General features: G+C 44.8%; 3 protein-coding genes across 5 annotated transcripts in view; 1 reads left to right on the forward strand and 2 right to left on the reverse strand.

The window, feature by feature from the left end:
- ADK (adenosine kinase) overlaps positions 1 to 9155 on the reverse strand; it is a 711694-nt gene extending 702539 nt beyond the window's left edge. The window contains exon 1 of the mRNA XM_050803506.1: positions 9145 to 9155. The gene's annotated coding sequence lies outside the window, so the exon portion shown is untranslated. The remainder of the gene's footprint in view (positions 1 to 9144) is intronic.
- Positions 1 to 13809, reverse strand: part of VCL (vinculin) — a 125862-nt gene extending 112053 nt beyond the window's left edge. For all 3 annotated transcript variants that reach the window (XR_007728684.1, XM_050803406.1, XM_050803405.1), the window contains exon 1: positions 13515 to 13809. Coding sequence is in view for 2 of the 3 variants with exons in the window: in XM_050803406.1 (XP_050659363.1) it covers positions 13515 to 13682 (168 nt within the window). In the remaining variant the exon portion in view is untranslated. The remainder of the gene's footprint in view (positions 1 to 13514) is intronic.
- The window catches only part of CAMK2G (calcium/calmodulin dependent protein kinase II gamma), a 1229125-nt gene that overhangs the window by 1028843 nt on the left and 183187 nt on the right, over positions 1 to 17095 (forward strand). The window lies entirely within an intron of this gene.

The following is a 17095-nucleotide window of genomic DNA, read 5'->3' on the forward strand; positions in this document are numbered from 1 at the left end:
TATCCCACTATACCTCTTTGCATACATGCAATGTACATACTTAATTTAATCAATGGTTATTTGACCCCAGGTTTTTTTTTTTTGGAGACACGAGTTTCACACTTATCACCCACGCTGGAGTAAAATGGCACAGCTAACTGCAACCTCTGCCTCCTGGGTTCAAACGATTCTCCTGCCTCAGCCTCCCAAGTAAGTAGCTAGGATTACAGGCACTGGCCACCATGCCCAGCTAATTTTTTGTATTTTTAGTAGAGACGGGGTTTCACCGTGTTAGCCAGGATGGTCTCGGTCTCCAGACCTCGTGATCCGCCTGCCTCGGCCTCCCAAAGTGCTGGGATTACAGGCGTGAGCCACCGTGCCCAGCCCCCATATCTTAATAAGTATGTTGAGACCAGAAGTTCTTTCAGGATGAGGTTCATTATCTTGAAGTTATTTCATTTCATACTTTCTGAAACAGCAGTTTCCTATCTAGAGCACAGCTCCCCAAATGGCAGAGAAAATCTTGGGGTATTTTAAGACAGTGGGTTTCCTCACCTTGCTCTGAAATTCACCAGCAGGAAAGTGAACTAGAGATGGGTTTTGTTTTTGTTTGTTTGTTTGTTTGTTTGAAACAGTGAAAAGGATAAAAGCTGGTGCATCTATATATAGTTAAATTTGTATTTATACCCAGAGAAACATAAATTGGTTTGGAGTAACAAGAAAAAATGATGTAAATCAAGTTCAAGTAGACAGAAATGAAAAAGGCTGAGAAACACTGAGAGAAGATTGCGAATAAAGATAGATTTTCTAAATTTTCAATAATAAAAATGTATTATTTTGTAAAAAGAAAAATTATTCTTTTAGACTATATGAAGACACAGCATGATAAAAAGTGATTACTAATAGTATACTGTTCAATAGTATTATTTTAGGCCGGGCGCGGTGGCTCAAGCCTGTAATCCCAGCACTTTGGGAGGCCGAGACGGGCGGATCACGAGGTCAGGAGATCCAGACCATCCTGGCTAACACGGTGAAACCCCGTCTCTACTAAAAAATACAAAAAATTAGCCGGGCGAGGTGGCGGGCGCCTGTAGTCCCAGCTACTCGGGAGGCTGAGGCAGGAGAATGGCGTAAACCCCAGAGGGGGAGCTTGCAGTGAGGTGAGATCCGGCCACTGCACTGCACTGCAGCCTGGGCCACAGAGCAAGACTCCGTGTGGGGAAAAAAAAAAAAAAAAGTATTATTTTTAGTGCGATATGAAAACTAAAATACTTCAATTATGATAAAAATACAAAATAACAAAATTCCCTGCTTACATATTCTCAACTTCCTTCCCTAATAAATCTTTTTGTAACTTGTTAAGAAGAAAAAGGTAGGCTGGTGCAGTGGCTCACGGCCTGTAATCCCAACACTTTGGGAATCCGAGACGGATGGATCACTTGAAGTCAGGGGTTTGAGACCAGCCTGGCCAACATGGTGAAACTCTGTCTCTACAAAAAATACAAAAAAATTAGCCAGGTGTGTGGCATATGCTTATAATCTCGGCTACTTGGGAGGCTGAAGAGGGAGGATCACTTGAACCCGGGAGGCGGAGGTTGCAGTGAGTTGAGATCTCACCACTGCACTCCAGTCTGGGCAACAGAGCAAGACTCCATCTCAAAAAAGTAAAGAAAAAGAAAAAGGTGGCTGGGCGCGGTGGTTCATGCCTATAATTCCAACACTTCGGGAGGCCAAGGGGGGTGGTTCATCTGAGGTCAGGAGTTCAAAGCCAGCCTGGCCAATAGGTGAAACCCCGTCTCTTCTAAAAATACAAAATTTAGCCAGGTGTGATGCATGCCTGTAGTCCCAGCTACTTGGGAGGCTGAAACAGGAGAACTGCTTGAACCTGTGAGGCAGAGGTTGCAGTGAGTCAAGATCGTACCATTGCACTACAGCGAGGGCAACAAAGTGAAATTCCATCTCAAAATAGTAATAATAATAATAATAAATAAGGTAAGACAGCTTTCCTTTCCATAACAATTCCCAATAGAAACAGACTTAAATACTAAAATGGCTAGGGAAAAAAAAAAAAACAGCAGCAGCCACCTAGAGAATTTGAAAATTATGTTACCTGAACTTATGTGGTTCAATATATTCAGACATATACTGCAAGACTTCTACAGATCCAAGGTACGAGGAAAAGAATGACAGATGAAAGCTTTAAATGGGAGGTCCTTCCTCCAATATATCAAATTTCTTCTCCATGTTTCAGTCTTATTACAGACTTGAATTTCCCCCCCAAAAGTTAACTCTGAAGGATTTACATTATATAGCACTGAAAGTTGTTGAAGCTTAAAAATGCCAAGGCAGAAGTTTGTTTTTTATTCTAGTCCTATCTATTTGGAAAGGTTTAAGGGCTGACCTGCCTGAGAGCAACAAGAACTGACTGAATGGACCTTCCTCATCAAGAATTCTGACCAAACAGCATATTCTAGAAAGAAACCTCTACAAAGAAAGCAGCTAATCTCTGATATTTGCTCATTAAGGACCGCTACTTCTTTTGATACTGCCCTAATGCTGGTTTATTATGTAAAAATACACCCCGCTGTCAGAACCATGACCTAAAGGTTTAATGAAAAGGCTGGGCCCAAATCAGCCAGGAAGCAAAAAAGCAGCAGATCAACTTTATGATATCTTTGTCTCTTGCCATATGGTGCAGGGAAATAAAGATCCTTTAATGAGGAATTCTGACTCATAGTATGAGACTGCATTGTAACCAGCAGGGCTCCAAATAATATATCAACATCTGATCTAAATCATTAAATTTTAAAAAGGCACTCCCAAGAAGAGAATGCAAAATCCCAATGCCACTTTCAGATAGAAGGCAACATACTCTCACGTTATGAATTTAGTAAGTGATCTGCATAGCTGAAATGACTCTGAAACAGAAAAACCACAACCCAAAATAGCCTGAACACTTTTGTTATCTCAAACAATGGGCAGTTAGCCATTCATTCCTTTCTCTTAGTATATATTTCACTTGTTTCAGTCAAAGCCCATTATAAATTCCATGAGATGGTTCAAATTTGGCTATACCAGATATTTGAAAGCTGGGGATGGGAAATATTCATTGTACAATAATTCCTAATGCTATATGTTATAAATAAAAATAAATGATATGCATATGTTCATTTAATTTAAAATTTTAGGCCGGGAGCAGTGCCTCATGCCTGTAATCCCAGCACTTTGGGAAGCCAAGGTGGGTAGATCACCTGAGGTCAGGAGTTCGAGACCAGACTGGCCAACATGGTGAAACCCCATCTCTACTAAAAATACAAAAAAGTAGCCGGCCATGGTGGTGGGTGCCTGTAATCCCAGCTACTTGGGAGACTGAGGCAGGAGAATCACTTGAACCCAGGAGGCAGAGGTTGTAGTGAGCGGAGATTATGCCACTGCACTCCAGCCTCGGCAGTAAGAGTGAAACTCTATCTCAAAAAAAAAAAAAAAATGTAGGCTGAGTGCAGTGGCTCATGCCTGTAATCCCAGCACTTTGGGAGGCCAAGGCAGGTGGATCACTTGAGGTCAGGAGTTCGAGACCTACCTGACCAATATGGTAAAACCCTGTCTTTATTAAAAATACAAAAATTAGCTGGGTGTGGTGGAGCGTGCCTGTAATCCCAGGTACTCAGGAGGCTGAGGCAGGAGAATCGCTTGAACCCGGGAGGCGGAGGTTGCAGTAAGCCAAGATCGCCCCACTGCACTCCAGACTGAGCAACAGAACGAGACTCCATCTCAAAAAAAAAGAAAAAAAAGTATATTGCATACCTTTAACCCAGACAGGCATATCGTCCCTGCCACTGAGGAACCTACGACTTAGTGAGATGACAAACACTGAACCAGTATGAGTGTAATAAAAGAGCATCTCCATGCTATGCTGAACTATAGGCTGTGGATAATGAGGATATTCCTATCCTACCCATTTCCTAAGGGTGCAGTGAAAGACTGGGAAGTTGTCAGAAGACTCTTAAAATGACAATCCTGGCCAGGCACACTGGCTTACATCTGTAATCACAGCACTTTGGCAGGCCAAGGCAGGTGGATCACTTGAGCCCAGGAGTTCAAGAACAGCCTGGGCAACATGGCAAAACCCCAGTTGGATATTTGTTTAAATACTACTAAAAATACAGAAATAGTCAGGCATGAAGGTGTAAGCCTGTAGTCCCAACTACTCGGGAGGCTGCGGTGGTAGGATCAATGCCCAGTGGGTTGACACTACAGTGAGCCCAGATTATGCCACTGCACTCCAGCGTGGGCAGCAGAGCGAGACCCTATCTCAAAATAAATAAATATAAATAAAAATAAAATGACTATATATAAAACATAAACACTTCATAACTATACAAATGATGAGTACTTAAATAAGTACAGGTTGAATATCCCTTATCCGAAATGCTTCAGATCAGAAGTGTCTCGTATTTCAGATTTTTTGGATTTGGGAATTTTTGCATATATATCATGAGCTATATTGGAGATAGGACTGAAGGTTAAACACAAAATTCATTTATGTTTTATATACACTTTATACACATAGCGTGAAGGTAATTTTATATAATAGTTGTAATAATTTGTGCATGAAACAAAGTTTTGACTTCTACCCATCACATGAGGTCAGATGTGGAATTTTCCACGAGTGGTGTCATGTCAGTACTCAAAAAGTTAGATTTTGGAGCATTTCAGATTTCAGATTTTCAGATTAGAGATACTCAACCTGTGTATGAAATAACCAGGCTAGTCTGTTTTTAAACAAATATCCAAGAAATAGTAAAATTCAAATGAGTCCTATAAAAGTAGTTTGTCCTACTGTTGTCCTTACTCCAGGACTGTAACAGGAGGACCCAATCTAAGCTACTGTTGCTGATACCAGAAGACTTTTGCCCTCTTACTTTGTCCATTTAGAGTTACATGAGCTCTATTTATAGAAAAGCTTTAGAAAAGCCAAATTTTCCACTGTGTGGATGTAAACAAACATTTAAGTTGTAGTTCCATTAAAATTTAAACATAGTTGTAGAAACATATACAGTCAGCCCTGCATACCCTTGAGTTCCACATATATGGATTCAACCAACTGGAGATCAAAAATACTCAAATAAAAATAAAAATAGGCTGGGCATGGTGGCTCACACCTGTAATCCCGGCACTTTGGGAGGCCAAGGCCAGTGGATCACCTGAGGTCAGGAGCAGCCTGAGTAACAAGGTGAAACCCCATCTCTACTAAAAATACAAAAATTAGCCGGGCATTATGGTGGGTGCCTGTAATCCCAGCTACTCAGGAGGCTGAGGTGGGAGAATCTCTTGAACCTGGGAGGCAGAGGTTGCAATGAGCTGAGATCGTGCAATTGCACTCCAGCCTGGGTGACAGAGCGAGGCTCCTTCTCAAAAAAATAAATAAAAATAAAAAACAATACAACAATAAAAATAAAAATTTAAAACAATACAGTATAACTATAACATTTACATTGTATTAGGTATTACAGTATAAGTAATCTAGAGATGAAAAAGTATACAGGAAGATGTGCATAGGTTATATGCAATTACCACACCACTTTATATAAGTAACTTGAGCATCTGCAGATTTTGGTATCCAAGGGGGGTCCTGCAACCAATCCCCCATGGATACTGATGGATAACTGCCCATCTCCAAAAATCTTCTGTTCTCTTAGTCACATGAGTAAATGTTAAAAATGATTGGAACAGGCTGGGCATGGTGGCTCACGCCTGTAATCCCAGCACTTTGGGAGGCTGAGGCAGGCGGATCACAAGGTCTGGAGATCGAGACCATCCTGGCTAACACGGTGAAACCCCGTCTCTACTAAAAATACAAAAAAAAAAAAAATTAGCCGGGCGTGGTGGCAAGTGCCTGTAGTCCCAGCTACTCGGGAGGCTGAGGCAGGAGAATGGCGTGAACCAGGGAGGCGGAGTTTGCAGTGAGCCGCAATCATGCCACTGCACTCCAGCCTGGGCAACAGAGCAAGACTCCGTCTCCAGAAAAAAAAAAAAAAAAAAAAATTGGAACAAAATATATTTCTGTCTCTGGCAGGGTGCAGTGGCTCACACCTATAATCCCAGCACTTTGGGAGGCCAAGGCGGGTGGATCACATGAGGTCAGGAGTTTGAGACTAGCCTGGCCAACACGATGAAACCCCGTCTCTACTAAAAATACAAGAAATAAGCCAACTGTGGTGGCAGACGATTGTAATCCCAGCTACTCAGGAGGCTGAGACAGGAAAATCACTTGAACCCAGGAGGCGGAGTTTGCAGTGAGCCAAGATCGCACCACTGCACTCCAGCCTGGGCAACAGAGTGAGACTGTGTCTCAAAAAAGAAAAAAAATACATCTATATATAGATACAGATATCTGTCTCATTCTTACATGTCTTTTGATGTAGGGACAGTTTTATAAATGAAACTTCATGATTCCCCAAGGAATCTACAAAGTTATTTTAAATATGATTTCATTCTAATAGGCTTCAAGCTAAGCAGTCACATATACCACAAAAACTCTTTATCTGTTTTGCAGGCATATTTTTGTGCTGATCTGTGTCTACTCTAATTTCTCAAAAAAGAAATGCTATGGGTCAGGCACAGTGGCTCACGTCTGTAATCGCAGCACTTTGGGAGGCCAAGGAGGGTGGATCACCTGAGGTCAGGAATTCAAGACCACCTTGGCCAATGTGGTGAAACCTAGTGTCCACTAAAAATACAAAAATTAGCCAGGCATGGTGGCGCACACCTGTAATCCCAGCTACTCAGGAGGCTGAGGCAGGAGAATCACTTGAACCCAGGAGGTGGAGGTTGCAGTGAGCCAAGATCACACCACTGCACTCCAGTCTGGGCAAGAGTGAGACTCCATCTCAAAAAAAAAAAGAAAAGACAAGACATGCTGTGAAATTGGGTGTGGCTGTGAAACAAGCTTACCTTCACATCATTCTTCTCATATAGGCCATTCATGTAGGCCATGCTAAAGCCAGGGTCTAAACAGATACTGTTGCCAGGCCTAGGACAAATGGAACCTCTATGACTAACAGCATTCCTGTTGCTTCTGATTCTAGGTGGGAAACTTCCACTGATATTTAACAACTTTGCTCTAAGTAGATGTGGAATGGTGGTGTGAAAAAAAGCAGAGGCGCCGGGCGCGGTGGCTCAAGCCTGTAATCCCAGCACTTTGGGAGGCCGAGACGGGCGGATCACGACGTCAGGAGATCGATACCATCCTGGCTAACACGGTGAAACCCCGTCTCTACTAAAAAATACAAAAAGCTAGCCGGGCAAGGTGGCGGGCGCCTGCAGTCCCAGCTACTCGGGAGGCTGAGGCAGGAGAATGGCGTAAACCCGGGAGGCGGAGCTTGCAGTGAGCTGAGATCCGGCCACTGCACCCCAGCCTGGGCGACAGAGCGAGACACCGTCTCAAAAAAAAAAAAGCAGAGGGGCTGGGCATGGTGGCTCACGCCTGTAATTCCAGCACTTTGGGAGGCCAAGGCGGGCAGATCACGAGGTCAGGAGTTGGAGACCAGTCTAACCAACATAGTGAAACCCCATCTCTACTAAAAATAGAAAAATTAGCTGGGCCTGGTGGTGGGCACCTGTAATCCCAGCTACTTGGGAGGCTGAGGCAGGAGAATTGCTTGAACCCAGGAGGCAGAGGTTGTGGTGAGCCGAGATCGTGCCACTGCACTCCAGCCTGGGTGACAGAGCGAGACGCCTTCTCAAAAAAAAAAAAAAAAAAAAAAAAAGCAGAGGACCTGGAACAACTGACCACAGGTCAAGTCCAGGCTAACTAGCTGTGCCACTGTGGGCAGGTTACTTAATTTCTCTGAACTACATTATCCTCCCTCATCTGTAAAACGGAGACCACCACTATACCTACCCACAGATTGCTATGAGATTATAAATATGAAAGTATTTTATGAGCTATAAATGATCATATAAATATTATTTTTATTTACTGTATTTTTTTCCTTAGCATAGGAATTATATGTTAATTTTCAAAAATTGGAAAACACAGAAAAATATTAAGAAAAAAAATCACTCACCCAAACATTGTTATTTATTTAACTGAAATAAAGTCTAATATCAACTGAATTTTAAAGCAAAAATATTTTCAGATGTTAATACTAATAATTACAAATGATAAAATTAACTGCTGACCTCCTTTAAAGATTAGAGTAGGCTGGACACAGTGGCTCATGCCTATAATCCCAGCACTTTGGGAGGCTAAGGCAGGAGTATTGTTTGAGGCCAGGAGTTCAAGACCAGCCTTGGAAATATAGTGAAACTCCATCTCTACCAAAAAAATTTTTTAATTAGCCAGGCGTGGAGGTGCACCCCTGTAGTCCCAGGTACTAAGGAGGCTAAGGTGGGAGGATCTGTTGAACCCAGGAGTTTGAGGCTGCAGTGAGCTATGATCACACCACTGCACTCCAGCCTGGACAACAGAGCAAGACTCCATCTCTAAAAAAACAACAAAAGAAGAGCAAAGCAGTCTTTCCCATTTATCAGTGTAAAGTGAAGATAATACTGCTATTTGTCCCAGACCTGGTCCCAAGAGCATATAATATACGGATGAGGCCCATAAAAGTCAAGGCCACAAAAACTCCCAAAATAAATATTTCATGAGCCCAAGGAGTACTTACAACACATGCTCTCAGATGCATTGGAGAAAGCAAAGTATCTGAAGCCCCATTAATAAAACTTGCATGATTTTAATGTCACATCACAGACTGACATATTTCAATGGGCCACTTTAATGAAAAAAAGAAAAATGTATATACCATATTACAAAGTACTCAGTCTAAGACTTGTGACTTTTTCACACTGCCTGCTGAATCTAAGCCTTCTTAGAATTTCTTGTGCCCCTCCCTATTTTTCCTTTCCCACCCTTCCCTTGACTACCTCCTCTTCCTTGTTTCATTATTGAATCGGACTCACTCTCTGTGTTTAAAACTGCCTTAAATAGAGTTTTAAGTGGTACATGCCTGTAATCCCTGCTACTTGAGAGGCTGAGGCAGGAGAATCACTTGAACCCAGGAGGCAGAAGTTGCAGTGAGCTGAGGTCACGCCACTGCACTCCAGCTTGGGCTACAGAGACTCCATCTCAAGATAAATAAATAAATAAACACTCCCACCCTACCCCCTCCCTAAGTGTGGAGTAAAAGTGATGACCCAGTTGCAATATATATATATATATATATATATATATATATATATATATATCAGTGACCAGACTACTTTGCTTAACAAATACACATGAAATTACAAATCCTAATGAGTCCTGCCCCCATAAAATTAAGTAATATCTTTTTCTTTTTTTTTTTTGAGACAGAGTCTTGCTCTGTGGCCCAGGCTAGAATGCAGTGGCACGATCTCGGCTCAGTGCAACCTCTGCCTCCCGGGTTCAAGCCATTCTCCTGCCTCAGCCTCCCGAGTAGCTCGGACTACAGGCGCAGGCCACCATGCCCAGCTAATTTTCGTATTTTTAGTAGAGACGGGGTTTCACCATGTTGGCCACGATGGTCTCAATCTCTTGACCTCGTGATCAGCCCACCTCAGCCTCCCAAAGTGCTGGGATTACAGGCATGAGCCACCAAGCCTGGCCAAGTAATGCCTTTCTTACCACATCTCTAAACATTCAAATCTCATCTGTCTTTAAGACCCAACTCAATGTTATATCCTCCATGAAGCCTCCCCTGATTCTCCAATCAAAAGTAATCTCGTCTTCCTCTGACTTTCCATCATACTCTGTTTCCTCAGTGCCACTTAAGATTTCCAATTCAGTATCATACTGATTGTGTCAGGCATCACACTTATTGCTTTGACATTTGAAGGGGTCTCAATAAAAACCTGCTTGATAAGTGAATGACTATGTACAACAATTGAGAATTTCATCTTCATCTAGTAAATTTTAATTATGGAAATATCCAAAAGTCATTTAGACTCAAGAACAGTAAATGAAGTAGTTGAGCTCAAGAATGCTTACTTCAGTCAAAATGTACATTTTATGACCAAAATAAGACTAATTTGGCATACGTATGTAAATAATCTGAAAGAAATTTCCAAAGAAAAGCACTGGAATAAGGATATAATCTCCCAAAATAACTCCAAATAAATACCCAGATTATATAAATTCCAGAAGATTTGTTCTAAAATCAGTTTCATTATTTTACAGTAATACAATGTTTCTTTCCTAGCAAATTCAGAGTTCAATTATCCAGTTCTATTATTTCTTCTTCTAATATATTTCTGATTAATTCCTTCTCTATTTTCCCTGCCACTCCCAAGTCCAGACCTTCATTTTCTTCACAACCAACCAATTTTAAAAGCTTCTCAATTTGTCTCCCTTCCCATAGTTCCTTCAACAATATTTACTGAGTGATCCCATGTGCCAATTTTGAGGGCAGGAACTGAGGACCATATAAAGAAATATCAGGCCAGGCACACTAGCTCACAACTGTAATCCAGCACTTTGAGAGGCCAAGGCGGGAGAACTGCTTGAGCCCAGGGATTTGAGACCAGCCTGGGCAACATAGCAAGACCCTGTCTCTATTTAAAACCAAAATAAAATTTTTAAAAAAGAGATAAATATCAGACAAGGCCTGACCTCCAGGAACAATCTTGAAGCATGTACAGAATCCACATATTTAACGATCACAATTGGCACCAAGGATGTGAAGCAATGGGTAGGTCCTCTGGCCTCCCCAAAACACACTATACTATTCTCACACGCCATTCTCACGCAGTCTTTCTCACACACTATTCTCATCCTCCTCCCTCTCCTGCTCTCTTTGTTCATCCTATTGGATATGGCCTGTGTTACACTGCCCATATGTCACACACCAACTTCATCTCCAATTTCTCTCCAACTTGTCTCCTGAGCTGCAATGAAGACGATGTACTTGCTATAACCTGGAAGTGACTTACTCACAAGTACCTTTGTTCATGATTAACTATTTATCAGCACAATCCGCCCTACTTTGTCTCTGCTAACCCATAGCTACTACCAATCTGAAGTGCCCTCTTTTGTATGTGTTGGAAAGTATATAACTTAACTACATATCATTGTTTTCATCTTATAACCTTATTTCTTTTGTATTTGTCTCACAGTGTGTATTACAGTGTTTCCTAACTAAGGGCGTATATCACAATCACCTATGGAGCTTCTTAAAAAATACAAAGGCCTGGCCGGGCACAGTGATTCACGCCTGTAATCTCAGCACTTTGGGAGGCCGAGGCAGGCAAATCACAAGGTCAAGAGATGGAGACCATCCTGGCCAACATGATGAAACCCCGTCTCTACTAAAAATACAAAAATTAGCTGGGCACGGTGGTGCACAACTGTAGTCCCAGCTACTCCAGAGGCTGAGGCAGGAGAATCGCTTCAACCTGGGAGAAGGACGTTGCAGTGAGCCCAGATCATGTCACTGCACTCCAGCCTCATGACAGAGGAAGGCTCCATCTCAAAAACAAACAAACAAAGGCCTTTAGCTACTTGGGAGGCTGAGGTGGGAGGAATTTTCTCAGCCCAGGAGATGAAGGCTGCAGTGAGCTATGATCACGCCATTGCACTCCAGTGCCTGCATGACAGTGAGACCCAGTCTCAAAAAAAAAAAAAAAAAAAAAAAAGAGCAAAATACAAAGGCCTTGACCCTTGGAAGCTGGACATCTTTATTTCTAAAAAGCCCCACTGATGATTTTCATGCACACTCTAAGCTGAGAACCACTGATTTATTGCAATGTTTTCCATATAGCAGACATTCAATGCTTATTAATTCATGGCATGGAAGTCCATAAATAACTTTTCTCTAAATAGCCTAACCAGATATCAACCCCTAGACTACACTAGCTCTGTTCCAAGTGCAACATGTGGTTTTAAGATTTCATTTCCTGAAGTACTACATGGAGAGACACTATTACCTTGTCTCTTTACATTGTTTCCTATTTGTTGAAAAATGGAGGCCTGGAATGCAGCCATGTTAGACAACACTACATAAGAATGTACTCTGGAGTATTCTGTTCAAATTAGTTATAAAAAGAAGAACAATGTACAAGTAGACATTGTGAATGAATACAGCATTCTTACTGAATGAATAGATTCTTACTAAAGCTATACAGAAGAAAGATCAGGAATTTGGACGGTGGTGTCACCCTGTCTTCCTAGCTATCAGTCTCCTAAATTGCTTGAGACAGTCCAGGGACCCCTGAAGACCGAGGAAGACTTTCAGCTGCTAAAGAGCCTCTAAGTGCACTGAGGAGCTCAAATCAGATAAGTAACCCAAGCCCCACCCAGACAGACCCACAGTTGCCTCCCAACTGCCCTGAACACACTATTTACACAGCTCAGTGGGGGAGCAGTATGAACTTTTTCCAAAGTTGTTCCTCACATGCAGGACCAGTCTGAGTCACCCACCCAGGGTGAGAAAGAAAAGTGTGACATTAGCCAGGGGAGTGTTGGGAGACTGGTCTCAGCACCTCTTTTTTCCCATTTCAGACATGGGCTCCTCCTCCAGGAATCACCTCGGTTATGAGTCACAGCTGTGGGTTACAGGGGTCTGCGGAGCCACCAGGAAAGTTGTGGATGGGGAGGGGATGCCCCAGCCTTCTCTCCGGCAGGGGCGGCAGATCCCAGATTCCACAGGCCTCTCCCAACAGCTCCATCTTGCTTCCTGCCAGGAGGAGGGGCCAAGGAGGGCCCCCGAGTCTAGAAAGGCCCCAGTGGGAGGAGGCCGTTTGACAGCAGGTAAAGCCAGGTGGAAATGTCCACAGGAGGGAATGAAAGGAAGGGCAGCAGGGCTGAGCGGAAGGAAAAACAGGGCTTGTGGTCACGAATAACTGCATAAAGGTGTAAGGGTGACAGAGGAGTGAGCCTAAGTAAAACGCCCAGGAGGGAGGAGGAGGCGACGGAGAGTGAGGCAAGTGAATAAAAGGGCGGAATATAGGGAGCTCTGGGGAGCGGGGGTGGGCGAGGCGGATCTCAGGGTGAGGGGCAGAAGTATTAGAAAGGAGGACAACGTGGCTCAAATAAGGATCCCTGGAAGAGAAGGCAAGGGATCCGTGGGAGGGCCCGCTCTCCCTCCCCCACAGCCAGATCGAGGAGGCCTAAAAAGGCGCTGAGAGCGAGGAAGTCAACGTGGGGGCGAAGCCTGCGCGGGGCAGGGACCCTCGGACATCCCAGCAACTCTCATTTATTGGGTGCCTGCTGTGGGCCACACGCCGCGCGAGGCACTCCACAAATAATACCTCGCCGGATCTTCACGACAAGCCCGCCAGGCAGCCTTTTCCATGACTGCTCCCATTTTATAGATGAGGACACTGAGGCCAAGAGAGGCTCAGGACTCGCTCAAGGTCACAGGGCGGAGAAGAGGCCATTCGAACTCTCGGCGCCTGGCTCCGGAACCCACGCGGAAAGTCACGGCCAGCTAGCCGGCCGCAGGCAGCCGCGACGCGGGCCGGGGCCCGGGGGACACCTCCCGCGCCCGCTCCCGCGCCAGGCCCTGCGCGCTCACCCGGACGAGGTTGCTGACGGCCGCCTGCACGGCGGCCACGGGCGCGGTGAGGTCAGGAATGGCTTTGCCGTCCACCTCGCCCTCCTCGTGCATTATCACCAGGTGGGAGATCTGCTGTGCCACCGGCTCCAGGATGCTCTCGATCGTGCGCGTATGAAACACCGGCATCGCGGCGGCGAGCGGGGCGGCGAACCGCGGGCGACAGAGAAGTAGGATCCACGGGGCCGGGAACCGGCGAAGAGACAGACTCTGAGCAGCGACTACAGAGTCGGGGCTTCCCTCGGCGTAACCAGCCTCACGGACTCTCCGCCCCCTCTCGTCGCCGCGCCCAATGGCAGCACCGCTCAGACCTGGGCCGCCACTCCTACTGGTCCCTTTTCGAGATGCTCCACCCCAGCCACCGCGCCGCCAAACCCCGCCCCTCCCCCATTCCCAAGGGAGGGGCCTGGGATTGGGGCTGAGCCGCCGGGATTGCTACCGGATTCCCGAGCCCTAACGCCGGGCGCTCCTTATAAGGGCATGGTGGGAGCGGAGCGGACGGCTGGAGCCGGCTGGCCCCGCCCCCGGGCCGCCTCCCGCCTCGGATCTGGGGAGCTCCGCCCCTCTGCAGAATCACCTCAGCTGGGCGGGGTCTCCTCACCTCAGGCGGTGCTTGAGTCTCAGGAGACCAAGGGGTCGCCCACGTCCCCTCCTCAACTTTTCCCTTCACACGAAACCCTCAAAATACTCCTTCCATTCCCTCCCAGTAATGCATGGGAACGTTTTTAGTGAAAGATTCAAACAGCAGAGGTGCACTGAGAAACAGCAGCGTCCCATTCATGTAAACGCAGGCTCCGCCCCCTGCCCGCCTCAGAGATATTCTGTTTAATAGCTGAGTGTATAGCCTTCTAGACTTGTCTATAGATTCACCTCTACATATATATTTTCTAAGTAAATGAGATTAATAAACATTTTCCTGGAACTAGGTATGATTGCCCTTGATGAAAATGCCCTTATCTTTCACTGTTGGTAAAGGGCTACCTCATTCTTCTTAATGACTGCATGGTATTCCATTGCATGAAATAAAACTATTTACAGAACCAATATTCCTAGTCATGGACTTGGGTTGGGTTCTGGTTTTCACTATTAAAAAACAATGCTGATCCTGGCCAACATGGTGAAACCCCGTCTCTACTAAAAAAGAAAAAAAAAAAATACAAAAAATTAGCCGGGCATGGTGGCGGGCGCCTGTAGTCCCAGCTACTCCGGAGGCTGAGGCAGGAGAACCGCGTGAACCCGGGAGGCGGGGCTTGCAGTGAGCGAGATCGCGCCACTGCACTCCAGCCTGGGCGGCGGAGCCAGACTCTGTCTAAAAAAAATTCTGCATTAATTGTACTTGCCCCTGTGCTGTGCATCTGTGTATTTAATCTAGGACAAATGCCTACCAGGGAAGTGAAAAATGCAAGTGTGTGCATTTTATATTTTGATAGGTAAGACCAAATTAACCAGTTCCCTCACGGTTTGTATATCTTCCAAATTCACTTTTGCCCAAGCTTTCCCATTCTGAGGCAAAACACTTTCAGTAATGCCTCCAACCAAAAGATCCTCATGTCAAATGAAAAGTTTTGTCTAGTCCTACCACAACCACCAGAGCTGTTTTCTCTGCCCATTGCTCTGTGTTAATAGTATAAATATTTGTGTGATGGGGCCAGGCACAGTGGCTCACGCCTGTAATCCCAGCACTTTGGGAGGCCGAGGCGGACAGATCACCTGATGTCAGGAGTTCAAGACCAGCCTGGCCAACCTGGGGAAACCCCCGTCTCTACTAAAAATACAAAAACTAGCCAGGTGTGGTGGCGGGCACCTGTAATCCCAGCTAATCGAGAGGCTGAGTCAGGAGACTTGCTTGAACCCAGGAGGTGGAGGTTGCAGTGAGCTGATACCACGCCACTGCACTCTAGCCTGAGCAACAGAGTGAGACTCCCTCTCCAAAAAAAAAAAAAAGAAAAATTGAGTGATGGAACTATATGATTTTTTTTGTTTTAAAAATTATTTTATTTTATTTTTATTTATTATTTATTTTTTGAGACAGGGTGTCACACCGATTGCTCAGGCTGGAGTGCAGTGGTGTGATTTCGGCTCACTGCAGCCTTGGCCTCCCCAGGCTCAGGTTATTCTCCCACCTCAGCATCCAAGTAGCCGGGCCCACAGGTGCATGCCACTACGCCTGGCTAATTTTTGTATTTTTGGTACAGACAAGGTTTTGCCATGTTGTCCAGGCTGATCTCAAACTGCTGGACTCAAGAAATCCACTTGCCTTGGCCTCCCAAAGTATATCTGGCCTCCCAAAAAGTATATGATTTTTTTAAATCCTCACCCTGTCCCCACTTTGCTGATTGTATATTTATGTGCAGTTTAACCTGTTCTTCTGTCCCATGTATTTCCTACAGATTGGCAGGAAGACTCAGAGGATTGATGATGTAATCGTCTTTAATGCCTGACTGGCCATATTAACCTCCCAAAAAGAATATCACTTTGCACATCCAGCCCATTGCTCCCCCACATCCAAAATCATACTCACTTCCATCCCCCTCATTTCCACATTCACTGGCTCCCTCTAAAATCTTTCTTGGTGCCCATTAGCACGTGTTAACACTAATGCCCTCCACAATCTGAATCCAGACCAACCTTATTGCCTTCAGCTTCCCCGCCTAGACCCACAGACAAGCAGGTTAAACAGTGCAAACAGCATAAATTCAGAACCATCCAGAGCTCAAGCCAGAACCCCAGCTTTACAACTTGATGGGGATATAACTCTGGCAAATGGCTTTTCTTCTCTCTGCTGGAACTTCTTTCTTTATAAAAGTGGGATAATAGCACCCTCATAGAGCTGATGTAAGGATTGGTGAATGAATTTGTAAAGCATCCAGGAGACCTTCAGTAAAAGAAACCATTATCATTATTAGCGCAGTCACAAACTGACATATTCACAGTCTCCAGAAATTCCTGGTAGAGTTTCACTTTTGAGCTTTTCTCCACATTTTTTTCCCACCTAGAAAGCTATCTCTGCTTGTCTAACTCTAACCTAGCGCAGTAGACAGAATTCTAAGATGTCCCCCGGGATTTCTCACTCCACGTATACACACTCTCCGTAATCCCCAGGCTGTGACTATAACGAATTTTACTTTCATAATCAGATTACATTATATAGCTCAGTTGGTCTTAAAATAGGGAGATTATCAAAGTGGGCTTGACCTAATCACATGAGCTCTTTTAAAGCAGAGAGTTTTCTCCAGCCAGTTACAACAAATGAACTCAAAAGCACAAGAGGATTTGATGAGCTGTTGCTAGATTAAAAACGTGGGAGGCCATGGGTCAAGGAATGTGGGCAGCCTCTAGCAGCTGAGAGTGGCCCCTGACTGACAGCCAGCAAGGAAACAGGGAACTTGGTCCCACAGTTACAAGGAACTGAACTCTACCAACAAGAAGAATGATCTTGGAAACAGATTTTTCCTCCAGCTGAGAGCTCCAACCTCGATTTCAGTCCAGTAGACACCTTTATTTCAGCTTTGCGACACTGAGCAGAGAACCCAGTCACACCA

This window comes from Macaca thibetana, chromosome 9, assembly GCF_024542745.1.
Source record: "Macaca thibetana thibetana isolate TM-01 chromosome 9, ASM2454274v1, whole genome shotgun sequence".
Classification (NCBI taxonomy): domain Eukaryota; kingdom Metazoa; phylum Chordata; class Mammalia; order Primates; family Cercopithecidae; genus Macaca; species Macaca thibetana.